The following is a 24,427-nucleotide window of genomic DNA, read 5'->3' on the forward strand; positions in this document are numbered from 1 at the left end:
GACCATTGAAATAAAGCGTTACCCTACATTTTCTTAGTAATACTTTTAAACTTTCATTATTAGTATTAACAAGCATTATAAACATTTATATTATGCAAATATATAATCAATTAATGTTTGTATTTTTGAATTTTTTAAAGAAGAATGTATATTTTTATGATCGCTGAGCTCTATGCTATCTTTTACAATCCCTGGTCTCAAAGAATGAATAACTAAAAATGAAGATTAAGCTGAATCAAAATTATTATAGTTCTTTAAAAAAGAACCCACAACAAGAGTGTGTTTAGTCTAATTCAGCATGCTTTATTGATAATGCACACTTAATATTCATTGGCCACTAGTGGTAATATCTCTGATATTAATCAAATTCTTCTAGCACAGTCCTTTTCATATTAAAAACAGATATATTCTGAAGCATTGCAATAACAGGTTGACAGTGCTGCTTTACAATATTAACAGTCACCACTGTATACTGTAATATACTGCTGTTCAAAAAAATAAATGCCCAGTGATAAAAAGCATTATCAAAGACTGAAGTACTTAAGCTAGCTGCTTTTAATATTAATATGTAACTGGTACAATATTTGTAAGTACTAAAGACGTCAGCCATACACCTACATATCTGGTATATAGATACAAAGATTCCATGTGAAAAGATAGAGTTTTAAATGAAGGATCACACTTTGTGCATCATGGTTTGTCCTGTAAAAGAATCATCACGGATGATGGAATACTGAGCTGTTACTCATGACTTTCTCAAGGCACGTTTGTAGTTAATGCAGAAGTCAAATTTACTGCAATAAAAACTCTAAAACTGTCAAACTGAGCAGCTCTTTAGTGATAAGAAAGTGTTATGGCAGTAATCATGTGATTATAATGACGTCTTACCCAATTCCTAAATTGCACCAATGACAAAAATGAGCAAATGTGCTCCCTTGTACAGAAAGGTGATCCTAAGTATCTATTTTCAGGCAGTGTTGTAAGATGATTCTTTCAGCAGTTATTGTTAGTTATTGGCTCCACCTGACGGTGACTCAGTGAAGTATTTCTATTAGGAGGCGCTTGAAGTCACCGCCGCACTCTGAGTTCAGGGCATCCTTTAGGGTAACATCATATTTCTCCAGGTACATGTCTTTGATGGTCTCCAAATCCACCTGGATGTGAACGTGAACATGGAAAGGAAAATAGAATAATTCTTTCCAGTATTTCCATAAAAAGTGTCTTTGTACTCATTGTGTTATCAAGCCAAGAATTATCTCTACCTCAGAGCGTCCCACAATAATACGTATGAGCGTGTCCTCATCTGTCCCAGCCCCTTTCATGGCAGCGTTCAGACGACGGGCGAAATATAGCTGCGGGTTTTTAGCACATCGCACTGTTCAAACAGAAACAAATCACAGTATGATGCGTGTTGCGAGTAGAAAAGGCTATCAAATAGCCCTATCCTTTCATAGTAGCTTACGGTCACTACTTTGAACAGCAATATGATTCTTTGATTCAAAAGAAAGAACAAATTTCCTAAGGGCTTTTCAGTGTTTTGAATAGTTTGGATGGTTATAGTTACCCAGAGTGATGTAACAGTCCTTTAATGTTCCTGTAGCCTCACTGTCTATAGCATCCAGGATATCTGTTCCAGAGAGCTATGGAAAGAAAACAAAAGAGAAACCAGAAACTCAGAAAGAATGTTGAAATGGTCCTTGTAAAGCAGAGATGGGCATAGCTGCCGTTTGACTGTACAGTTTCATATATCTTGAAGGTGGCCTGAAGCTGTAGGTAGTTCCTGTGAGCGAGGATGTTGCTGAAAGTGGACTCATCTGTTCCGAAGCGTCCTTCACCTGCCTGTTGAAAACCAACCACATAGTCATTCATTCATTCAATCAGCAAAATAACTAGGGTTGCCAGGTCTGTTTGACAAAGATAGTCAAATAACCAATCAAAAATAGTCCAAAACCAGCCCAATGACCAATAAAGACCAAAAGCTTCCCAATACCAAAACACAAAATATGATATATTCTCAGAAATAAAAAGTACAAAAGCTGTCACTGGGTGGTAGTACCCTTTTTTTATGTAGTTGTTTTTCATTAAATATTTCTATTTAGCTTTCATTTAATTTTATTTCAGTTTTAATTTTATTTAGTTGTAGTGTAGGTTTTTCATCCAATATTTATATTTTATTTTATTTCAGCCTTATTTCAATTACCAAAATGATTTTTGACAGTTTTAGTTAAAGGGATAGTTCACCCAAAAATGAAAATTTGATGTTTATCTGCTTACCCCCAGCGCATCCAAGATGTAGGTGACTTTATTTCTTCGGTAGAACACAAATGATGATTTTTTACTCCAACCGTTGCCGTCTGTCAGTCAATAATGCGAGTGGATGGGAACTTCTACTATAAGAGTTAATAAAACTTGCTTAGACAAGTCCAAATTAAACCCTGCGGCTCGTGACGACACATTGATGTCCTAAGACACGAAACGATCGGTTTGTGCGAGAAACCGAACAGTATTTATATAATTTTTTACCTCTAAACACCACTATGTCCAACCGCGTTCAGCATTCGCTTAGTGAGGTCTGATCGCGCTCTGACAACGACAGTGATGTCTAGCTCTCATTGAAGTATATGCGCGAGACATCACTGCCGTTGTCAGAGCGCGATCAGATTGACTCGCATTATTGACTGACAGACGGCAACGGTTGGAGTAAAAAATCATCATTTGTGTTCTACTTAAGAAACAAAGTCACCTACTATCTTGGATGCGCTGGGGGTAAGCAGATAAACATCAAATTTTCATTTTTGGGTGAACTATCCCTTTAACGATACCAACACTGATAGTATACACAAAGTAAGGCAGGGCAGGCTTAAGGGAGTTAAATGTATAATATAATATAATATAATATAATATAATATAATATAATATAATATAATACTCCTGTGGAGACCTTTTATAAGAATGCCAATTCTGTATGAAGATCATGGACTTGGCAACCCAATAATAATGTACCTATAGAAACTAATTTTAAACTACTTACATCAGAGTTTTAACAGCAGGGTAAACCTCACCTCAAACAAAGATGTTGCATCCTGCTCTGCCAGATCTTCATCCACTTCATAGGACTCATCCCTGCTGGCCTGCAGGTGAAGGTTTGACACATTTTTCTTTGCTCATTTTGCACTATAATTTGCAGATACTGTAGCATGCAAACACAAAAATTAGGAATGGAATTCTGCACCATTCATATTCCAGTGAACAAAAGCCTTGATCTTATCAGTCAGTGGTGATGGAATGGAATGCAAGTTTTCATGACTATCACAGGCTGCATCCGAAATTATAAATGCTGCCTTCAGAGGAAGCATTCCAAGGTAAGAAGGCATCAAGGCATGTCCGAATCTAATGTTAGCTTCACTTCCTGTCTCCTGAGATTCCTTCATCTGATCTATTTTTTAAGGCAGCATAGATGTATCCTTATCTGCCTTTGATATCCCACAATCCTATGCTTTGCATTCTGTGACAGTTAACCCTTAAATGCATGACTGTTTCACCAATCATTCTTACATATTCGGGTCTTTATCGACCCGGATCTATATCTAACACGGAAGGATCTCTACCTGTTGCGATAATATAAAACTCCTTTGATATTAGAGTAACAATTACAGAATAATAAAATAAAGCATATCTTGTTATCTTTTGGAGCTTGAAAGGGCTCAGTTTGTGCAGATGTTTTATGCTATCATCACTGTCCTTGTCAGAGCTCATTTCCCAGTAAATTCAGCAAAAAATGGCTAGTTTTATGTTTGAGGTCACGAAAATGAGTCCATTTGCGATCTCAAATGTATTCTCAAAATCAATATTTTGAACAGCTTCACCAGATAAATCCAGTAACAGTTACAGTCATATTTGATTGCGTTCAGTACTTGCTCTGCAGTAAATCGCTGAGCCATTTCATGTTTTTCTTATTATTTCGTTTTCTGTCTGAATGAGTCGTCATCTCAGCATTGTGTATCAGACATTGCCACCTTGTGGAATAAAGGTGAATTGCACTTATTCTGTCATCTAAGATTCAATTATTGTTGTGCAGAAAAAATATACACACTCATACACACCTCGGGTCGTTAGCGACCCTATACAATTTTTACAAAAATTGAATACAAAAATAGGCATTCTTTTATAATTTTATGATTTTTTTCTTGTTATATTCTTCATAATGAATTGATTGAGGAATACCAAGAAGGTTTATGTCTAAAAAATGAACGAGGAGGAGGGTAGTGAATGAAGTCCCGGGTCACTAAAGACCCGAGGTATACATTTAAGGGTTAAGCTAAATTTAAAAAATGCCATCTGAAAGTTGATATTGGTGGTTAGCTTGTGTGTAAATGTATGTTTTTAGCCAATGTTATCCACTGTTTATGTTATTTCTAGCGAGAAATTAGTAATGTAGTAATTAAATATTCACTTAGTTATCACTCAAATTTGCTCTGTTTTGCTGTAGATCATTAAACCGTTGTGCTGCCACAGAAGTCTGTCAAAAAGCAGTTTTGTGAGGTACCTTCATGCGCAAATGCTGCCTGCTGAGTCACTGTCTGATAGGGCAGCAAGGCAACAAGTCAGCTAAGTTTGGACGTAGCTATAGTCTTGTTATGCTCATAAAGTACTAATTTGTGATGTAAAAAATGGTATTGAATTAGGAAAATGTGTGGCCTCAGACCCAACTGAACATGTGAAAAAAGCATTTGAATGTACAAGTATCCACCCCTTCTACATTATTTCTATCAGTACAAATAATAGCTAAATACTATAAATATCAAACTCATTGGATATGAACTCATTACTCGTATTTTACCTGTAGGAGAGAAACTAGAAGATTCCTCACATCTCCACTAGTGTCATCTTCAATATCAGCCTCCAGATCTCGCTCATGCACTGATGATCAAAAGATCTGTTACATGACTACAATATTGCATTATTTTATTACTAATAATATTAGCATCACACACAGCACTTCATAGTGTCAATAATGAGCCAACAATAAATCATGTCTCTTTATAATTCATGATATCATACTTTTTTTTTTTTTATCTGATCAAAGCTTACCTTGCATATATGCCTCTTTGCAATGCAAAATGTCCTGTTAAAGAAAAAATATCTATTTTGTAAATGATGCTTACAATCAAGTAATGATTTCTTTTTCTTTTTTCAGATTTTCATGCTTGAAATTTGGTGACTATTCTTCCAATCTAATAAGTAATGATGTAAATAATGAATAACCTGATTGGTGCTGGTGCAGAGGATCTCCACCAGCACGTCCTCATCTGTCCCAGCACCCTTCATGGCTCTCCTCAATTCTTTAGCCATGAAGATGTGGGGTGGGTCCAGCATGGCAATAATTGCTTTCTCAAAGTTTCCTGTGAGTTCATTCTTCAAGACTTCCTCCAACTCCTTGACAAAGACCGAAAAAACAAACCGGAAACCAGACTCAAATAGATGTATATTGGTTCAGTCTATCAATAAATTATGATATGAAATAAATGTTTTAAATTTTAAAATATCAAATAAAAGTTTTTTTTTATGTTCTCATATAATGTTTTTCCAGGGATTTTATGTGAAGTAAAGAGTGATATGAAGAACATCTATGGTTCAGTACAATACTCCAGTTATCCATGAGCTCTGGATGATTTTTAAAAGGGTGAAAGCATAATGGTAGAAACTACTCCAGTTACATAATGCAGTCTAATGTGATGTAGGGAGAGGAAAATTAGAAACCATTGGTCTATGGCTTGTGTATAGGAGAATAGAATGTTTGTTCTTATAAGCCACTTTAAATTTAGATTTACACAAACTATATTTCCACCAAATTAGATGAGTTTAAATATTTTACTTTTCACAAAAACACAATTTCAGTTATCATGATAACACTCTTTAAGTATGGACTATTTTGTCATTTAACTGATATTTCAAAGATCTGACTCACATCGTCATATTTTTCAAAGTAGGCTTGTTTAATCTCCATACGCTGGACCGCAGAGCGGTTTGCTAGAATGGAAATGATGGTCTCTTCATCCGTTCCTGTGAACAATAGCAGATGAGCTCATACCTTACAATGTCAGTTATTCCTCCATCAAGTTAAAGGGTTAGTTCACCCAAAAATGAAAATTCTGTCATTTATTACTCACCCTCATGTTGTTCCACACCCGTAAAACCTTCGTTCATCTTCAGAACACAAATTAAGATATTTTTCATAACATTCGATGTCTTAGTGAGGCCTGCATTGCCAGCAAGACAGTTAACACTTTCAATGCCCAGAAAGGTACTAAAGACACGTAAATACGCGCTCTGAACCACTGATTCGAAACAAAAGATTCTTAAAGGTGCAAAAGAGGATCTTTTCGTCGACTGAGAAACCAAAAAGTTTTTGAAATGAGCGCATGCGTAAGAACAACCCCCTCCTTCAAGGGAACGCCTCCCAAAACTCGTGCACGAGTACTGGAACACGAGTGTTTACCACCGGCATTCACTGTGTCGTGTTAGTGGATTCATTATGTCGGACTCACCGCAGGTAACTCATAATCTGCAGTTGTTACTCCTGTCTCCGGACAAAAACATTGCATGCGGCGCCTGTAGAGTGTGGAAAGTTACTGGAGCGCGCAGCCGCGCTCGTCTCTCACAAGGAACGTCATGGCAGTGATTGACAAGCCAGAGGGCCAATCATTTACGCGATGATCGCATAAACAATTGGCTGATGTTTTTAAGGCCCTACCTCGTGCACAGATGATGTATATTAATATTATTCCTTTCAGTGCACCTAATAAATAGTCTTTTATCAGTTAGTAAAGACAGTTTCAAGTAATATTGCAAAAATGTATAAAACAAAACATCCTCTTTAGCACCTTTAAAGCTTTGACGCTTCATGAAGCAGTGTTCTGAAATCACCCATCAATAGATATTGTTGAATAAAGTTGGTATTTTGCTTTTTGGCACATAAAAAGTATTCTTGTCGCTTCATAACATTAAGGTTGAACCACTGTAGTCACATGAACTGTTTTAAATACATCTTTAGTAGCTTTCTGGGCATTGAAAGTGTTAATTTTCTTGCTGGCAATGGAGGCCTCACCGAGCCATCGGCTTTTTATCAAAAATATCTTAATTTGTGTTCCGAAGATGAACGGAGGTTTTACGGGTGTGGAACAACATGAGGGTGAGTAATTAATGACAGAATTTTCATTTTTGTGTGAACTAACCCTTTAACGGTAAGTTTACACAACAAAAATGTACTACAAAAATTTTGCATTTTTGAAAAGTTTCACGTACAGACGACAACAGTCAAAACAATCCCCGTTCATACGGATCCGTTAAAACAACTAAAAACGCTGTATTATTAATACATTTATTACAATTAATATTATTAATGTAAAGTTTTTTTTTTGTACAGATGACATTTCCAAAACTATTCCTGTTCACATGGATCCGCGCAAATGTCTAAAAACGCTGTATTATGCATGCCAGAGAAGTAGTTGGCGATGTCACTTTGTTAAGAAAGACTACGTGCCTGCGCACATACGCATTCTTTTACCGATCTTAGTCATTTTTTAGTCATTTTCGCAGATCCGTGTGAACGGGGATAGTTTTGATAATGTTGTCATCTGTACAAAGAAAAAACTTTTCCATTTTTAGTAAATCGTTGTCGTGTAAACATACCTTAAGATAAAAAAAAAAAACTTTCTTTAAGGGCCATTTACATGACACCATTTTCAACTAAATATGGAAAACTTCATGCCTTTTAGCCATTCATTTACACGACAACGGCAATTTGGGGGGCTGAAAACGGAATATTTTCAAAGTGCAAGTTTTATAAACGATACCAAGCTACTAAAACACCAATTTATGAAAATATTGACGTCATGCCCATGCATATTATGTGTTCAGTCTATAGGCGCATAGCGTTTCTTTACAAAGTGACATCGAATAACACAGCGGTTTTAGTTGTTTTCGCGGATCTGTGTAAACGGGGATCATTTTGACAAAAACACAAAGGAAAAGTTTTTCTATTTTTAGTACATTGTTGTCGTGTAAACATACTTTTAGTTAATGCTTAAAGTCAGCATGAAACAGTAGTTTTGATCATCTTTACTACTCTATTGTGACATACATCCACGTGAAATGTCTTCTTAGACAAGAAAAATGTAGGGTGGGACTTGATTTTGTCAATTGGAAATTGATTGGATGGTTGTGGATGGCTATTGCTGTGATGTCATGTGAGTGACAGGTTGTCCCGCCCTCGCGCCAACAAATACGTCATCAGAGAAGAGAAAAACAATGTTGCTGCAAGAGGAAGGGGAAGTTATTTTGATTAAAAATTATGTTTTTTTTGTTTTTTTTTAAATAATATTGTGCATGTGTAAATCATTTATAATAAACACTGCAATAATCCATAAAAAATAAGATGGCGAGGAGGACATTAAAATCAAGCCCCGCCCTCTATTTTTTCTTGTTCAATATTCTGTTTCACTCTGAAATACATCATAACACTGAAGTAAAGTTGGTCGCAAATTCTGTTTCATGCAGACTTTAAAAGTACTACATCCATTTTCATCATATTGCAAGTAAAAAAGGCAAACACCAATTAATGTCAGTGTTTTACATCATTGATTATTTTTATTCAACCTACCCATTCCTTTGCAGGCCTTACGGATTGCCTTGATGTCTGCCACCACATCGAAGTCCTCAAAGGGAGTTATTGTGGGCTGAAATAAAGGTTGTGTTAGAAAAATCATGTGTTATGCAGTTAGACTATACTGCAGTTTAAAATTAAATTTACATCTGATTTTGAAATAAGTTAAACAACTAATTCCTTTTATATTGTACAAAGATGTGATCAGGATGTTTTTCAAGGGTTTGGTATATTAGATCACAATGCAGTAGTCTGGAGGGGGAGGGGTTCTGTATCCAACACACAGCTGAGTCATGGGATCTCTGGGCAAGGACAGGAACAGAGTAAGCCTTCCTCTGCCTCGCCCACTGCCATAACAACAATGTCCACTTATTGATAACAAAACAGTTATTCTTTGATAAACATTCCTCTTCCTCTGACAAGAGTATAAACTACTGCTCAAATCACAGTAAAACAGGCTAATAGTAAATATAAAATTAATATATGGTAAAAAAAAGATAAAACACGTTAAAAAATAATTAGTTTAGTAATGTTAATAATAAAACTTATGGAAAAACTGTTAAAGCATCAAAATAAAACATCAAAGTTTCAACCTAAACTCGTCTGCGCATAAACATATTTATTTAGTCTACGCAATATGTTGCATGCGTAGCAACCTAATCAGTATCGTTGTCTGTAGTGAAAGAAACTGCGAAAAGTGAGAAAAGGAAACTTTAACTCACTTGAACGTTGCCCATCTTGTGATGCTGAGGTGAATCTCTGAATGCGCGCTCGCTCAATCCACCAGCCAGAGCATCTTTTCACTACATCACATCCCTGACGTCACTGTTGGTCACGTCATCAAATTTAAATGTTTATCTGATTTTTCTGCTCTCTTTTTGTCATTAACCATATGCTAAACAGAAATGTAAAAACATGTAAAATAAAATAGTTTAATATAGGCTCATGCCTATATTTGAAAAGTTTTTCCAAGACATACAATACATTTTTTTTCATACAACAGGAATGAAACAAATGTGCGTAGGCTGATACAAAATTTATGAGCAGAATCCTTTGAATTAAGACAAGAAAGTCTTTGTTAATTGTGTCCCAGCAGCATCAACCTACTTGCTGCATGAACTTGTGTTGACCAGAATACTAATATTTTCGTCATTTCGGCATATTTATGTTTCCTCGTAAAGTCAAATATATAGTAGGCCCAGCAGCAAATGATCAAGTATTTTTATATTAGCCTACATTTATCAAATTTATTATCAGAAGTAGCCTAGGCTACTGAAAAAAAGTAAGTAATTGCTAAATGAAGTAGCTAAATACAGAGGCATGCATGTGATCTCTTGTCCTGCCTGAATATTAGGATATAGTTCTATTTATAATCTGGATATAAATATTAAAAGCTCACTTTCAGAATTAATGATGGATACAGGCATGTTACGTCTAATTTGCAGCAGTTGTGATGATTCTGACCGATGAAGTAAGACACTCTTATTTCACGTGAGCTGATGCATGGGGTAATTTTGATCAAACATCTCTGTCTAGAACTGTGTTGGTCCATGACCTGTTTTCTGACATTGAGACTGAGAGCAGTTATTCACATCACGTCAGTATCCGCATTGTACTACGACGACGACTTGGCTCATAAATATTAATTAGTTCTGTTATTGGGCGCTTCAGTGAGGTTACTAAGCAACGTCACTTTACGTTATTAATATTCATGACCTGTTTTTTTTTATTTAGCATAAATACAGAAAGGAATATAGTATAATTATTTATACAATAATAAATTTAAATAATATAGACGCATTCTATCTTTTTGCTTAAACAAACGGAAATGCAAAATATTAGGTTGCGTTGTCGATTGTAGTACGCATGCGCACTGTCAACGCTGTCAGCTGACTTCCTGGCCGAGGGAGGGATTGCTGCTAGTGTCCCGCTAATCCATCAGATCCCAAAAAAATTACCACGGTCGGAGAGGGAACGGTCCATTCCGCGCCTATTCGTGCGGATATTAAGTAGGTATGGTCACATTTTTAAACTGAAAATACCCGAGGACAGAAAGTGTTTGTATTTAAGCCCGGAAGAATTGGTCTCATCATCGAAATGATCGGTGAAATTTCGATACATGTCTCGAGGGAAGGAACAGAGCAATTCACGAGCTCACTTACTATTAATGACTCTTCGTGCATTTGAATAATTAATATTAGTTACGAAATGAAGAACGCGCAGTTGACGATTTAAAAGCACGAATGTTCAATGGAACATGTCTTTCAGTTGGCAGACATCTTGTACTAATTATGCCGCGATTAAACCACACTGGACGGACACTTCCTGTTAAGCGCCTGTACATTGACTGAATACTAACATCATTTGCCGTTACAATGTTTGCAGAACAAACACTTATATTTACAAAATCTTGCGTTTTTGAATACATCACGACCTTTTGTGATTGAAAAACAGGTCATTTTGTCTGTCTAGTCATGGACCAACAGATATACTTTTTCAATTTTCAATATTTTATTATTATTATGTGCTTTTAACATGGGTGAATTCATTTCTTTTAGAATTAGTAAGTCTTTTTATCTCCTAAACTATATTATTTGGGTTGTCACAGAAGCCCAAACCGTTGAGACTAAACCATCCTGACTGCTTTATCTAGTCTCACTTGTAGGGCTGGATGCCTCTCAAATCTTATCAAGGTCTCACAGAGCTCTTCTATAATCAGCCAGTGAGCTTCATGTTCATTTTCATTGTCCTGTGAAATATAGGAGTGAGAGCCCACCATGGAATGTGAGGTCTGAGGGGCAGCCACCATGATTGGAGGACTGTTCATCTATAACCATAAAGGGGAGGTGCTGATCTCCCGCGTCTACCGCGATGACATAGGGTGAGTGAGTTCATCGTGGGTGGAAAATGCTCTTGAAACTGCTTCTGATTTCAAGGACTTGATTTTCTGTGTTTCTCAAAACCATATTATCTGGGGACAGGCCAGTAAACAGCCATCCGGAAGACACAACAACCACTAAAAACTGCTCAGAACACCTTAGCAATGATGATTACCTACTGATATTTGCACAGGCAAACACTTAATCTATTTATTTCTTAAGTTAGAAATATTAGAATACATTTTTTTGTTCGATGTAAAAATACTGGTCTTACTTTAATCATGCGTGCTCAGCAGGGTTTAAACTCCAAATCATTGCGGTTATCCTGTTAGGGAAGAGGAAAGATGACAGGATGTTAGAAAGCAGGAAACATTGCTCCATTCCATCATCATGACAAACTAAATTTCATTTTTTGTAACCATAAATGGGGAAGTATTGTTTTTTTTCCTCTCTCTCTTATAAAACCCCATATCAAATGTTCTCATAAAGATTTAATTGGTGTGTGTTTGCATTACTGTTGTCCATTTACACATGCACCCCATGTTTGTCTTTCTCCTCTTTCCTTGTCATTATTCCCCTCATGCTCTTTGTACTGTTTTTCTCCATGTTCATTGTGGCTACTGTAGCAGTAGGTAAGCGCTCCTACTATAAACAATGACCAAGCATGTTTTTAGACCCCGACAAACAACCAACCAATCACTCTGACGCATGTCACCAGTGACCCCCAATCTAGGGTTGGGCAATATAGCTGAAATAGGCCTTCTAAGCCTTTTAATAATGTTTCTCAACCTTTTTGTGTTTGCTTAAAGGGGCAATATGAACAAAGAACATAGATTTTGATCGATCTATCTATCTCTCTGCCCAACCATCCGTCCAATAATTTTGTCTGTCCATCTATCTTTATAACCATTAAAAAAGATTTAGAAAAGTAAAAAGACTTATAAATTCCATGTACATTTCATTGAATTATTGTTTTCAATGGATATATTCAAATGAACAAAAAAAAAAAAACTGATTTGTATAAATTATTCAAACTTTAAACAAAAACAACATTGACATGTTCTCAAACAATATTCTCACAAATTGAGGCACTAGTAGTGGGCATGAAACGTTCCTACTTGCATGGTTTTTGGGAAACTTAGGTTTACGGCCCCAAAAAAAGCTTGTAAATTTGCAATAATAACCATTTGTTTGTTAATAATCTATAACATAATATTGGATATATTCGTAAATATTCATATGATGTATTGCCCAGCTCTACTTCAAGCATGTCACCTGACATACTTCAGTCAATCAAATATTGTGAAGATATGCAAGTGCACCAGCAGCAGGTTTACCATGATGCCCTTTCCCTTTGATTGCACTCAGGCATGAGATGACAATCTTGGTCATTTCTGGGTTTGTGTATGTTGGATATTTTGACAAATTATGCACCTTTTCTGAAGGAAATGTTTGTCTACACATGAAACAGAACATTTTATTCGTTTTGGCCTTTATTTATTGAATCGGTTGCAGCAAATGGAGTAAAATATCTGGCAGGAAAATTAATTTAAAAAATAAATGAAATTGCAAAGAAAAAGAGGAAGTTTTATTGGAGTCTTTGTATAGTTCTCTTTTGTTTGTTTTAGACAACTCTTTTGTCTAAAGGACCTTGTAACTTGAGGTTCTTAAAGGTTTGAATCAGCAGGGAATATCCAGTCAAGTATTTAATGCTTTGTTCGCAAACTGAAGAAATATGTTTGTCTTAAAGGGTTTACTGGCAGATGGTGACCATGTGCTCACTCTTCCTGCCCAACTCCATTATCTCTTTCTTGACCTCACGTTCTTATCCTTCCTTCTCCACAGGCGCAACGCTGTGGACGCGTTCCGCGTGAACGTGATCCACGCCCGCCAGCAGGTGCGCTCTCCTGTCACCAACATCGCTCGCACCAGCTTTTTCCACGTCAAACGCTCCAACATCTGGCTGGCTGCTGTCACCAAACAGAATGTCAACGCTGCAATGGTGTTCGAGTTCCTGTACAAGATGTGTGACGTCATGACGGCCTACTTTGGGAAGATCAGTGAGGAGAATATCAAGAACAACTTCGTGCTTATCTACGAGTTGCTGGATGGTAAGGCTGTTTCAGAAACATGGGAATCATTTCCTGACACTGTTCTCTCAGTTATATCTGATCCTCCTGCCTGTGTTAACCGCATTACTTCAAACCAAACTCGCCCTCCTCTAAATGGCATGCTTTCCTGGCAGTCATCCACTGTTTGCGGTAAGGTGCTTCCTAAACCATAAGCTGTCCAGAAATCCTTGTCCTCCAGCTGAAAAAATTAAAAGGTTACCAAAATGAGACACATGGAGACAAAGTCTATTTAAAACTTAAAGTTGTTGAGGTGTTAAGTGTCTCATTCCAGAATAATGATTTATTTATGTCTTTGTGTTTGCGTTTGCAGAGATCTTGGACTTTGGATACCCACAGAACTCAGAGACCGGAGCACTGAAGACTTTTATTACCCAGCAGGGCATCAAAGGCCAGGCAAGAAGAGGCTCTTTTACTAGTTTCATATTTTTGATGTTCATATGAATTGAATGATGCTACTGTAGGACTTGTGTGGCATGATTTTTCAAGCAGGATCTGAAATACCCTTATATATATATATTATTAGTACTGTGCAAAAGTCTTAGGCACGTCAGTATTTTCACCCCCCAAAAAAGGTTTTAAGCCAGCCAATAGGAAATATCCGTTCACATTTCCAAACATTCATTTTGCTATTAATTGTAATAATCCAGTGAGATTTTTGAATAGACAAGGAATCTGACAACACAGAGATCAGATGGAGCTCACCATCATCGAATCCGTCTGTGATTACATGAAGAAACAGATGATTACATGAAGAGACAAACTAAATCCAGGAGAACTGTGGCCATGTCTCTAAGATGCTTGAAGAAACCTGCCTGCAAAGATACAGTACTGTGAAGAGTTTATGCACTTGTGTAAAAATGCTGTAAAGTGAGGATGTTTTTAAAAAATACTGTTATAAATAGATTTTATTTATCAATTAACTTATATTAACTAAATCAAAACATTATTTTGTGTGATCACCCTTTGCATTTAAAACAGCTCTTGTCCAGGTACACTTGGGCATCATTTTTCAGGCAGCTTTGGAGGCAGGTTTCTTAAAATCTCTTGAAGACACAGCCACAGTTCTTCTGGATTTGGTTTGTCTCAGTTTCATCTGTTTCTTCATGTAATCACAGACGGATTCGATGATGGTGAGATCAGATCACTGTGTGGAGCACCGGCTGTTATCAGTCTTAGGGGCCGTTCACACAGCAAGCGTTGCGAGTTGTTATATATATATATATATATATATAATTACATACACAAAATACAATTACATACACACACATGTATATGTTTCTTCTTCTTTCGGCTTCTCGCCACAGTGAATCATCTCTCTGCACCTATCCCTATCTTCTGCATCCTCAACACTTGCATCCACTAGCTTCATATCCTCATTTATTACATCCATATACCTCCTCTTTGGTCTTCCTCTTTGCCTCCTGCCTGGCAGCTCCATGTCCATAATTTTCATACCAATATACTCGCTATCCCTCCTCTGAACATGTCCAAACCATCTTAATCTGGCCTCTCTAACTTTGTCCCCAAAACATCCAACATGAGCTGTCCCTCTGATGTATTCTTTCCTAATTCTGTCCAACCTTGTCACTCCCAAAGAGAACCTCAACATCTTCAGCTCTGCTACCTCCAACTCTGACTCCTGTCTCTTCCTCAGTGACACCGTCTCTAAACCATACAGCATGGCCGGTTTCACCACGGTCTTGTACACCTTCCCCTTGATTCTCGCTGATATTTTCCTATCACACAGAACTCCCGACACCTTTCTCCACCCATTCCAACCTGCTTGCACTCGCTTCTTCACCTCCTTCCCACACTCTCCATTACTCTGGACTGTTGAGCCCAAGTACTTAAACTCCTGTACCTTCTTCACCCTGTAATCTTACTGTTCCACTTCCCTCCCTTTCATTCACACACATGTACTCAGTCTTACTACGACTGACTTTCATTATACGTGCGTGTGTTAAAGGTATTAGTATTAAGTATTATTATATTATTATTGTAGTATTATCTTACACAAATATTTTGTTTTCATCAAATTTTAAGTTCTTAAACAACATATAAAATAATGTAAATGCTGTAAATACAGATATCATGATCATTCTCATTTTACCTAGCTGACAAGTTGACAACCAGAATTTTTTGCAATCAAATGTTACAGAAAACCAAATGTTTACATTTGAATTGGATAAATATGCATGTACATAATCACCTTTTTTAATGTAAAAGTGGGCATGGCCATCTGTATCTTGAAAGTGGAAATGAATCAGTCAGTGAAGTTAACATTATTTAGTGAACTGATTTTCAATCTGATCAAAAATTATATAACAAGCATGATAAATGTAGCCATTTAAAAGAAAAAAAAAAGATGTTTTGTTATCACTTTTGTAGCAAGGGCACTGCCATCTTGCAGTACAACTTGTAGTAACTTGTTAGTCTCAGCCTCAGATGTCACGCCCACAGACCGCTGGCTGAAAGACCTAGTTCTATAAAGCACACAAAATGGAAAACGCTTCAGGAGTTTCGAAGTTGTCATCTGATTAGTTGAATTCTCCAGAATATCTGGGAGATATGTGCGTTGCATTCTTTAACAGTCCACGTGTAAACAAAGCCGTCGTGACGCCAAACCAACTCATGGAAGTGGAAAACCTTCTTGTTTACAACTGAGACAATGAGTGCTTATCAGGATCAACTAAACGCTGGATTTTCAAAAGTATGTGAAGTTTGCAGCGTCATTGTTGCAGTAAACTAGCACAAACCTTCTTGAATGAATAATTTATTAGATGCACACCGGTCTGTTATCACATAGCACATCGAATTTACATTTTCACACCCTTAAACATGTCGCGGAACAAAACAAACTGTAATTGGTTGCTTTACATGTCAGTCAGATGTCGTCTTGGGCAGTAATTGGCCAATGAAAGCTGCAATGGAGTCTAGACCTTCTTCTGTCCATCTGAAGATCTGGCTACGTGATACTAGTAACTTATACCAAAGACTATAGAATAACACAAGACGTGTCACTCGTATTGTTTTGAATGGGAGAAAGTGAAATGCGCAATATGGTGGAATAAGTCCCGCCTTCTAAATAAGAGCCAATCGCTGACTGGTAAAGTCATCGTGTCACTGCAGCGGCCGTTAGAAGCACTGGTTTCTATAGAAACAGTCAGACACACGCCTCAGAAATGAGGCACAGGAGACGCGCATTTACGTCTGCGCATGCGCATTAGCTTGATCCAGCAAAAAAAAGGTTTTTTTGTCATTATTCGAGCGTTTGGAAAAATAATTATGAGACAGTTGTTGTTAGATTTGATTTGTGATTACAAATATGAAATTTAATTGAAAGCTTGGCAAACAGCTTTGGAGAATTTGATGTTTTCCCCATTCAAAGAGCTGCATGATGCCCAGGATGCCCGAGAGGCGTTTTAAAGATGGCTGCCGAGTGAAATGACTTGTCTTAAAGGGATAGTTCACCCAAAAATGAAAATTTGATGTTTATCTGCTTACCCCCAGCGCATCCAAGATGTAGGTGTCTTTGTTTCTTCAGTAGATCACAAATGATGATTTTTAACTGCAACCGCTGCCGTCTGTCAGTGGTATAATGCAAGTCAGCGGGAACGTGGACTATAAGAGTAAATAAAACACGACAGACAAATCCAAATGAAACCCTGCGGCTCGTGACGGCACATCGATGTCTTAAGACACGAAACGATCGGTTTGTGTGAGAACAGTATTTATATCATTTTTTACCTCTAATACACCACTATGTCCAACGGCATTCATCACTCGATTCGTTTGGTCTGATCGCGCTCTGACAGCGGCAGTGATGTCTCGCGCATATACTTCAATGAGAGCGAGACATCACTGCCGCTGTCAGAGCGCGATCAGACCAAACGAATCGAGTGATGAATGCAGTTGTACATGGTGTATTAGAGGTAAAAAATGATTTAAATACTGTTCGGTTTCTCACACAAACCGATCGTTTCGTGTCTTAAGACATCAATGTGTCGTCACGAGCTGCATGGTTTAATTTGGACTTGTCTAAGCAAGTTTTATTTACTCTTATTGTAGAAGTTCCCATCCACTAGCATTATTTGACTGACAGACGGCAACGGTTGGAGTAAAAAATCATCATTTGTGTTCTGGTGAAGAAACAAAGACACCTACATCTTGGATGCTCTGGGGGTAAGCAGATAAACATCAAATTTTCATTTTTGGGTGAACTATCCCTTTAAAGGGACTTTGCTTATACACTTCCAGTGTCGTTCACTTTGTTATTTTTAGCTGTACAAAGGAGCTTGTTATGCTGTTTGATATTTCAAATGGGTTTTTCTTATCATATGTATTGTTGTCATTGTAAACACACTGGTTTGTAACATGAATAGTTTTACTAATTACTGCACTTTATTTTTCTTATTTGCCAATAGTGGCTAATGAACACGGAATAGCTTACTGCCATGTTGCAAAACTGGCTCAATTGAGCAAGTGACAGTTCCATCAACTGTTCTGAAATGCTCTTACACTGGTCCCAGGACAGTGGGCCTTTTTTTTTTTTTTTTTTTTTTAAAGACCTGTCCATATTATCTGTGCAGATTCTAACATAAACTGTTTCTGTGTTTCATGCTTTTCTGGACGTGTCTGACTGCAGCATCAGGTATGTGTAATTGTTTTCTATTTTAAGTTTTTTCAGATTACATTACAGTGCTAGTGGCCCCCAAACGTATTTAAACCACAATCTTCCTGAACTGTCTTTGGTGGTCCATTATTGTCCTCAGACTAAGGAGGAGCAGTCTCAGATCACGAGCCAGGTGACTGGTCAGATCGGTTGGCGTCGTGAAGGCATCAAATACCGCCGCAACGAGCTCTTCCTGGATGTGCTGGAGAGTGTCAACCTGCTCATGTCTCCACAGGGTAAGACAGCATTAACTGAGGTCTCAGGACTGTGTGTTTCAGTTATTATTGTCAAACCATCCACACACTACTGCGTGTCATCCTGACAGGTCAAGTCCTGAGCGCTCACGTCTCCGGTCGTGTGGTGATGAAGAGCTACCTGAGTGGAATGCCTGAATGCAAGTTTGGCATGAATGACAAAATTGTCATTGACAAACAGGGGAAAGGAGGAACTACTGATGATCCTGGGAAAAGGTTTCAAAGTGCTTTATGTTCATGCAGTTGTTTGGCTTGTCTGTCTCCTCTCTTTGTTTGCTTTGAAAATTTTGTTTGTCTTTTGTCTGGATTTTGTTTCTCAATCCAGAATTTTTAAAACATGTTTGATTGTAAAGTGTGTGGTTTATTTTGATTTTTGAAGCTGTCTGTTTTTGTTGCGTCTCTTTTTCTCTGTGCTCCCACAGTGAGTTAGGGGGAAGGTATTGTATATTTACATTTCTGTGTTCAGTTTTATGTTTGTTGTGTTGTTAATCTGCAGAACATATGAGTGTCTCATTACTATTCTTATTTATTTTATTTGGTTTTTAGTAAGGATGCTTAATATATTGGCCAATATCGTTACATTTTTAAAAAAATTATTATTTTCAATTCCATCTAGTTACTCTTTTTTTTCTTTCTTTCTTTTTTTTTCTCAATACCAGGTAACATAAGAACATTAATAGATGTTTTGATGACTGATTTTACTTTAAGCATCTAAATAGAAGACTTCATTTTAAAACTTTTTTAAACAACAGACAAAGCAAAATACACTACCATTCAAAAGTTTGCAGTTGCTAAGTTTTTATTTAAGAATCTCTGTTGCTAGGCACCAAGGATGCATTTATTTATTCAAAAGCACAGTGAAAACAGTAATATTGTGTATATTATTTTAATTTGAATATATTTTAAAATATAATTTATTCCTGTCATGGCAAAGCTGAATTTTCAGCATGATTACTCTATTCTTCAGTGTCACATGATCCTTTAGAAATCATTCTAATATGATGATTTGCTGCTAAAAACATTTATTACTATCAGTGTTAAAACTGCCTTTTTTTCTTTTACCATGAAACCATGATTATTTTTTTTTTCAGGATGAACAGTTTAATAGTATTTATTTGAAATAGAAATGTATTTACTGTCATTTCTGAGCAACTGAATGCATCCTTGCTGATTTTAATTATTAATTTTTCCAGAAAAAATAAAATCAGACCCCAAGTTTTTGAATAGTGGTGTAGGTTAAATATTGGTAAATAATATGGTATTGGTTAATGTCCATAATCAAAATTATGAATAAAACTTTCAGTCCATCCCTAGTTTTTCAAAGTAGAACATTTTAGCATTAAGTGGTTTTTATATGCTTTAATTTTGATTATATTTTGTCAGTGATGATTTCATTGTATGTACAGTTTATTCTAGTACAGGGGTGTCTAAACTCATTCCTGGAGGGCCACCGTCCTGCAGAGTTCAGCTCCAACCCCAATTCAACACACTTGAACCAGCTAATCAAGGTCTTACTAGTTATACTAGAAACTTCTAGTGTGTTGAGGTAAGTTGGAGCTAAACTCTGCTGGACAATGGCCCTCCAGGACCGGGTTTGGACACCCCTGCTCTAGTATTTGCTGCTTTTAATGTTCTATTATATCAAACACTCAACATCTTGATTTGTCTACCAGTGGGAAGCAGTCCATAGCCATCGATGACTGCACTTTCCATCAGTGCGTGCGTCTCAGCAAGTTCGACTCTGAGCGCAGCATCAGCTTCATCCCTCCTGATGGGGAATATGAGCTCATGAGGTTAGTTCAGCTTCAGTCTGTCTTCACACTGCAGAGTCTTGATTCTGTCTTAACACATCCTCGATCTGTGTGTGCAGGTATCGTACCACTAAGGACATAATTCTGCCCTTCCGGGTCATTCCACTGGTCCGGGAGGTTGGACGCACAAAGCTGGAGGTCAAAGTTGTCATCAAATCTAATTTCAAGCCCTCACTCCTGGCACAGAAAATAGAGGTAAGTTTAAAAAAAAAAAAGTTAAGTAGGGGTGTCGCGATATACTGATATATAAATGAAATATTGTTATCATGTTAATTAGGGGTAACGCAATACGCCGGTATTGGTGATAACCATAATATTTCAAATAAATAGTACATGAATGATAATATGGCACGTGAATTATAAAGCAACAGTATCTGGGTGACATCCCAACTTACAGTAGGTGGCGATATTGCACCTTTACGCTGATTGCAATTTGTCATAAACACAAGCAGTCACAGCGCGCAGCTGCTACTGCCTCATAAAAACTTGTCATCGGATATGACAGATGAGACTCTACCCGCACTCCAATAAAGTGAGCTCGCCAGTATGGACGCTTTTTGGGTTCTGCGAAAATGACTCGTTAATCAGCCCAGTCTGCAGGACCTGCCGAACAACAGTGAGTGCAAAAGGGGGCAATAATACCAACCTCTTCACCCATTTCCACTTCCGATATCTTGCAGATTTGGCCACTGTGAAAGATGCCAGATTTGGCCACTGAAACTGGAAATGTTACATTAACCTGTTACCTGATGATGCCTTTTTGTGTTTTATATTTACACCCCTATGGGCTTTTAGTCCAAAAGTATGCTTATTCGGATAAAAACTTATGGATTATCATATGTTTGCTTCAACTATCTTTAGAGAGCAGTATTTTTTTCTATTTTTACCCACAATAGGACGATGTGAGCATTATGGAGCGCTAAACTCTCACATGTAATTTGTTTAATTCATACTCAAAGCCAGAGGGCGCCCTCCTGCAGAAAGTCCACAAGTGAGACTCCATGAGTAATAAGTTCCAGGAAATCTCTAATATGGACAAAGACGTCCAGTGAATGCTGTAGCTGAATAAAACACAGATAGAGACATTCTGACTATTTGAACATGAAATTAATTAACACACCATTGTGACACTATTGTGTTTTAACTCAGATATTTTCAAAATGATAATATATAATTATAATGCAATGCCAATCGACATGGCCTTTATCACTATGTATAATACTACAAAATAATATAACTTCTGTTTGACTGAGCTTTTTTTTTCTTTTTTTTTTTTCTGCAACATATCGTTATTGTAAATTCTTTTGGCCACAATGAGTGAAAAATCTGATACTGTGACAGCCCTATTGTAGACTTAACATTATGTATTTGCACACACAAGACTATATTTTAGTTTGTAAAAGAGTTTGTCAGATGACGTGTGTGGTGAATGTTTCAACAGGTGCGCATTCCAACACCTCTGAACACTAGTGGAGTGCAGGTGATCTGTATGAAAGGAAAAGCCAAATACAAGGCCAGTGAGAACGCCATTGTGTGGAAGTGAGTGTCACCGTCTTCGCGTTTCTCTGCTTTCGGTGCTTGTGTGCATGTATTCATGTCATCCTGTCTGTCTCTCTGCTCAGGATCAAGCGCATGGCAGGAATGAAGGAGTCTCAGATCAGTGCTGAGATTGAGCTGCTGCCCACTAATGATAAGAAGAAGTGGGCCCGTCCACCCATTTCCATGAACTTTGAGGTAAGTGTAATGGTACAAAGTAATGTCTCAATCATTTTTTCTTCTACTTTTTTTTTCTTTCAAGTGATCAGCGAAAAGGTGGTTCTTAAATGTTTTTATTTTACGTTATTTTATTTTATGAGGTTCACTAATTGGACATGTTTGGATACAGTTTAAAACCTTTTTTTGTGTGATTTAATTTAGCAATAAATATAAACTTAGATTAAAAATGAAGTAAAACCATCTATTAACTTGTATTTAGCATAAATTAAATTAAATATTAGTTTTTTTATCAACATGCCGAGTAACAAGGTTGAATCAATTGACATTTCAATATTTTTATGAGGTTTGCTGTGCTATTGTTAGCTTAACTAAAATTTGAATGTAGTTTGGATACAGTTTAAAACAAATATCTATTTACCTACTTATAATAAATAAAAGAAAATATGGCAACATATTACATATTACAGTAAGGTCCAATTAGTTAACATTAGTTAATTCGTTAACAATGATCAATACATTTACAGTATACATTTTTGTTAATAAAAATACAACTGGTTATTGTTGCTCAGGTCAAATAATATTAGAAAATGTTAGAAATAATAAAATGTTGAAATTAACATGAACTAAAATTAATAAATGCTTTAGAAGTGTTTTTAATTGTTAGTCCATGTTAACTAACGTCAACATATGGAATCTTATTTTGAAATGTTTAAAACATAATTTTTTTTTTTTTTTTACTCAATAAGCTCATAAGTAACCGTTTAATTAAAGGTGGTACAGAGGATGTTTTGTTTTATACATTTTTGCAATATTACTTGAAACTGTCTTTACTAACTGATAAAAGACTATTTATTAGGTGCACTGAAAGGAATATTATTAATATACATCATCTGTGCACGAGGTAGGGCCTTAAAAACATCAGCCAATCGTTTACGCGATCATCGCGTAAACGATTGGCCCTCTGGCTTGTCAATCACTGCCATGACGTTCCTTGTGAGAGACGCGCGGCTGTGCGCTCCAGTAACTTTCCACACTCCGCATGCAATGTTTTTGTCAGGAGACAGGAGTAACAACTGCAGATTATGAGTTACCTGCGGTGAGTCCGACATAATGAATCCACTAAGTGTGTGCGCGGCTTAACGATTGTAAGGCCGATTATGAATGTAAATTGATACTTATAACTGATCGCGCTCAAACACGTCCAGTCAGAGCCAGTTGCTTTCAGTCTGTGATTACAGTCGGTGTTCAAATTCCATGTGAAAGAATATAAATCTGCTTCAGGAGCAGGAAACAATCGCTGTATGTTGAGCACAGTCAGAATGTTTTAGCTAGTCGTTAAATGTGTGCCCGGCTTAATAAAACAGCGAATGCCGGTGGTAAACAAACACTCGTGCACGAGTTTTGGGAGGCGTTCACTTGAAATGAGCTGTGAAGGAGGGGGGTTGTTCTTCCGCATGTGCTCATTTCAAAAACTCAGTCGATGAAAACATCCTCTGTACCACCTTTAATATTTGAATATCAGTCACCTTTTTGGGGAGGTAAGTACAAACATTAGATGTTAAAACTAGACACTATTTTTATATTTTCATTTGTATTGTCTTACATTTTATGTAACGTAGTAGTTTGTCTGACGTATCCAGTTTTGTACTCACGGTACACATTTCTGTTGTATTTCATGTTATTTTCCTCGTTCTCAGGTTCCGTTTGCACCCTCGGGGTTGAAGGTGCGTTACCTGAAGGTGTTCGAGTCAAAACTGAACTACAGTGACCACGATGTGATTAAATGGGTGCGGTACATTGGACGCAGCGGAATCTACGAGACGCGCTGCTAATGAGCCACTGAGCAGAGGGACCAGCTTTTACTGTCTTATAAATATACTATGTTTCCCTCCTTCCCTCTCCTCAAGATTTGTGGATGAATTAAAAAGGCTAATTACAAAAAATATGCAAAATGTGAAATGTAGTTACCTGTATGTGTTTGTTCGAGTGCTGTAATGAACAGATCCAGTGGAGAGCAGTGAGTGGTCTACTTTAAAGCCTGTGCAGTTAACGTCTGTCAGTCAAAACTCAGCTTCCTGATTCGCTGTAGTCGGTCTTACGAGGACCCCTGTCCATTTTGTCGTTGGTTATTCTCCTATTGGTCATACTCTCAGTATCTTATCGCTATCTCTCTCTCTCTGTGACTATTTAGTTCGGTATAAATATATAATGGAAAATAACAACATTGTGTCGTGTGTATTTGCTGTTTCATTTTTCTTTAGCTATATATTTCATTTCTATCGTGATGAATGAGGACCA

The 24,427-nt window shown here is 37.0% G+C and overlaps 2 protein-coding genes across 6 annotated transcripts; one reads left to right on the forward strand and one right to left on the reverse strand.

Annotated features, from left to right (window-relative positions):
* Positions 1-282: 282 nt before the first annotated feature.
* On the reverse strand, positions 283-11,900 carry anxa13l (annexin A13, like). 3 transcript variants are annotated; one of them, XM_048164596.1, is made up of 12 exons: positions 11,819-11,900; positions 9,388-9,490; positions 8,663-8,738; positions 5,969-6,063; positions 5,266-5,436; positions 5,092-5,125; positions 4,841-4,920; positions 3,063-3,131; positions 1,738-1,839; positions 1,565-1,640; positions 1,263-1,375; positions 283-1,154 (listed from the first exon to the last, which is right to left on the reverse strand). In XM_048164596.1, the coding sequence occupies exons 2-12, from the start codon at positions 9,400-9,402 to the stop codon at positions 1,035-1,037; spliced, it is 951 nt and encodes a 316-aa protein (XP_048020553.1). In that variant the 5' UTR covers positions 9,403-9,490; positions 11,819-11,900; the 3' UTR covers positions 283-1,034. The 3 variants fall into 3 exon arrangements, with proteins under 3 accessions (XP_048020553.1, XP_048020554.1, XP_048020555.1); XM_048164597.1 differs by lacking the exon at positions 11,819-11,900 and having other exon boundaries at positions 9,388-9,501; XM_048164598.1 differs by lacking the exon at positions 11,819-11,900 and having other exon boundaries at positions 5,266-5,433.
* Positions 10,522-24,348, forward strand: ap2m1a (adaptor related protein complex 2 subunit mu 1a). Of its 3 annotated transcripts, none has more exons than XM_048164592.1 (12): positions 10,522-10,678; positions 11,428-11,546; positions 13,390-13,655; positions 13,987-14,069; positions 18,443-18,584; positions 18,674-18,818; positions 19,025-19,039; positions 20,276-20,395; positions 20,473-20,608; positions 21,855-21,952; positions 22,036-22,147; positions 23,827-24,348. In XM_048164592.1, the coding sequence occupies exons 2-12, from the start codon at positions 11,473-11,475 to the stop codon at positions 23,959-23,961; spliced, it is 1,326 nt and encodes a 441-aa protein (XP_048020549.1). In that variant the 5' UTR covers positions 10,522-10,678; positions 11,428-11,472; the 3' UTR covers positions 23,962-24,348. The 3 variants fall into 3 exon arrangements, with proteins under 3 accessions (XP_048020549.1, XP_048020550.1, XP_048020551.1); XM_048164593.1 differs by having other exon boundaries at positions 10,523-10,674; XM_048164594.1 differs by lacking the exon at positions 19,025-19,039 and having other exon boundaries at positions 10,523-10,678.
* Positions 24,349-24,427: the final 79 nt, after the last annotated feature.

This window comes from Megalobrama amblycephala, linkage group LG17 (assembly GCF_018812025.1).
Source record: "Megalobrama amblycephala isolate DHTTF-2021 linkage group LG17, ASM1881202v1, whole genome shotgun sequence".
Taxonomy (NCBI): Eukaryota; Metazoa; Chordata; class Actinopteri; order Cypriniformes; family Xenocyprididae; genus Megalobrama; species Megalobrama amblycephala.

Excerpts from the sequence above, each read along its gene's own strand:
- ap2m1a (XM_048164592.1), top strand. The coding sequence starts at position 11,473 with ATGATTGGAGGACTGTTCATCTATAACCATAAAGGGGAGGTGCTGATC. Across the intron at positions 14,070-18,442 it reads AGCAGGGCATCAAAGGCCAG|CCTCAGACTAAGGAGGAGCA; the intron begins GCAAGAAGAGGC and ends GTCCATTATTGT. Across the intron at positions 20,396-20,472 it reads GGGGAATATGAGCTCATGAG|GTATCGTACCACTAAGGACA; the intron begins GTTAGTTCAGCT and ends CTGTGTGTGCAG.
- anxa13l (XM_048164596.1), bottom strand. Across the intron at positions 3,132-4,840 it reads TTCTAGTTTCTCTCCTACAG|GCCAGCAGGGATGAGTCCTA; the intron begins GTAAAATACGAG and ends CTTCACCTGCAG. Across the intron at positions 1,641-1,737 it reads CCTTCAAGATATATGAAACT|CTCTCTGGAACAGATATCCT; the intron begins GTACAGTCAAAC and ends TTCTTTCCATAG.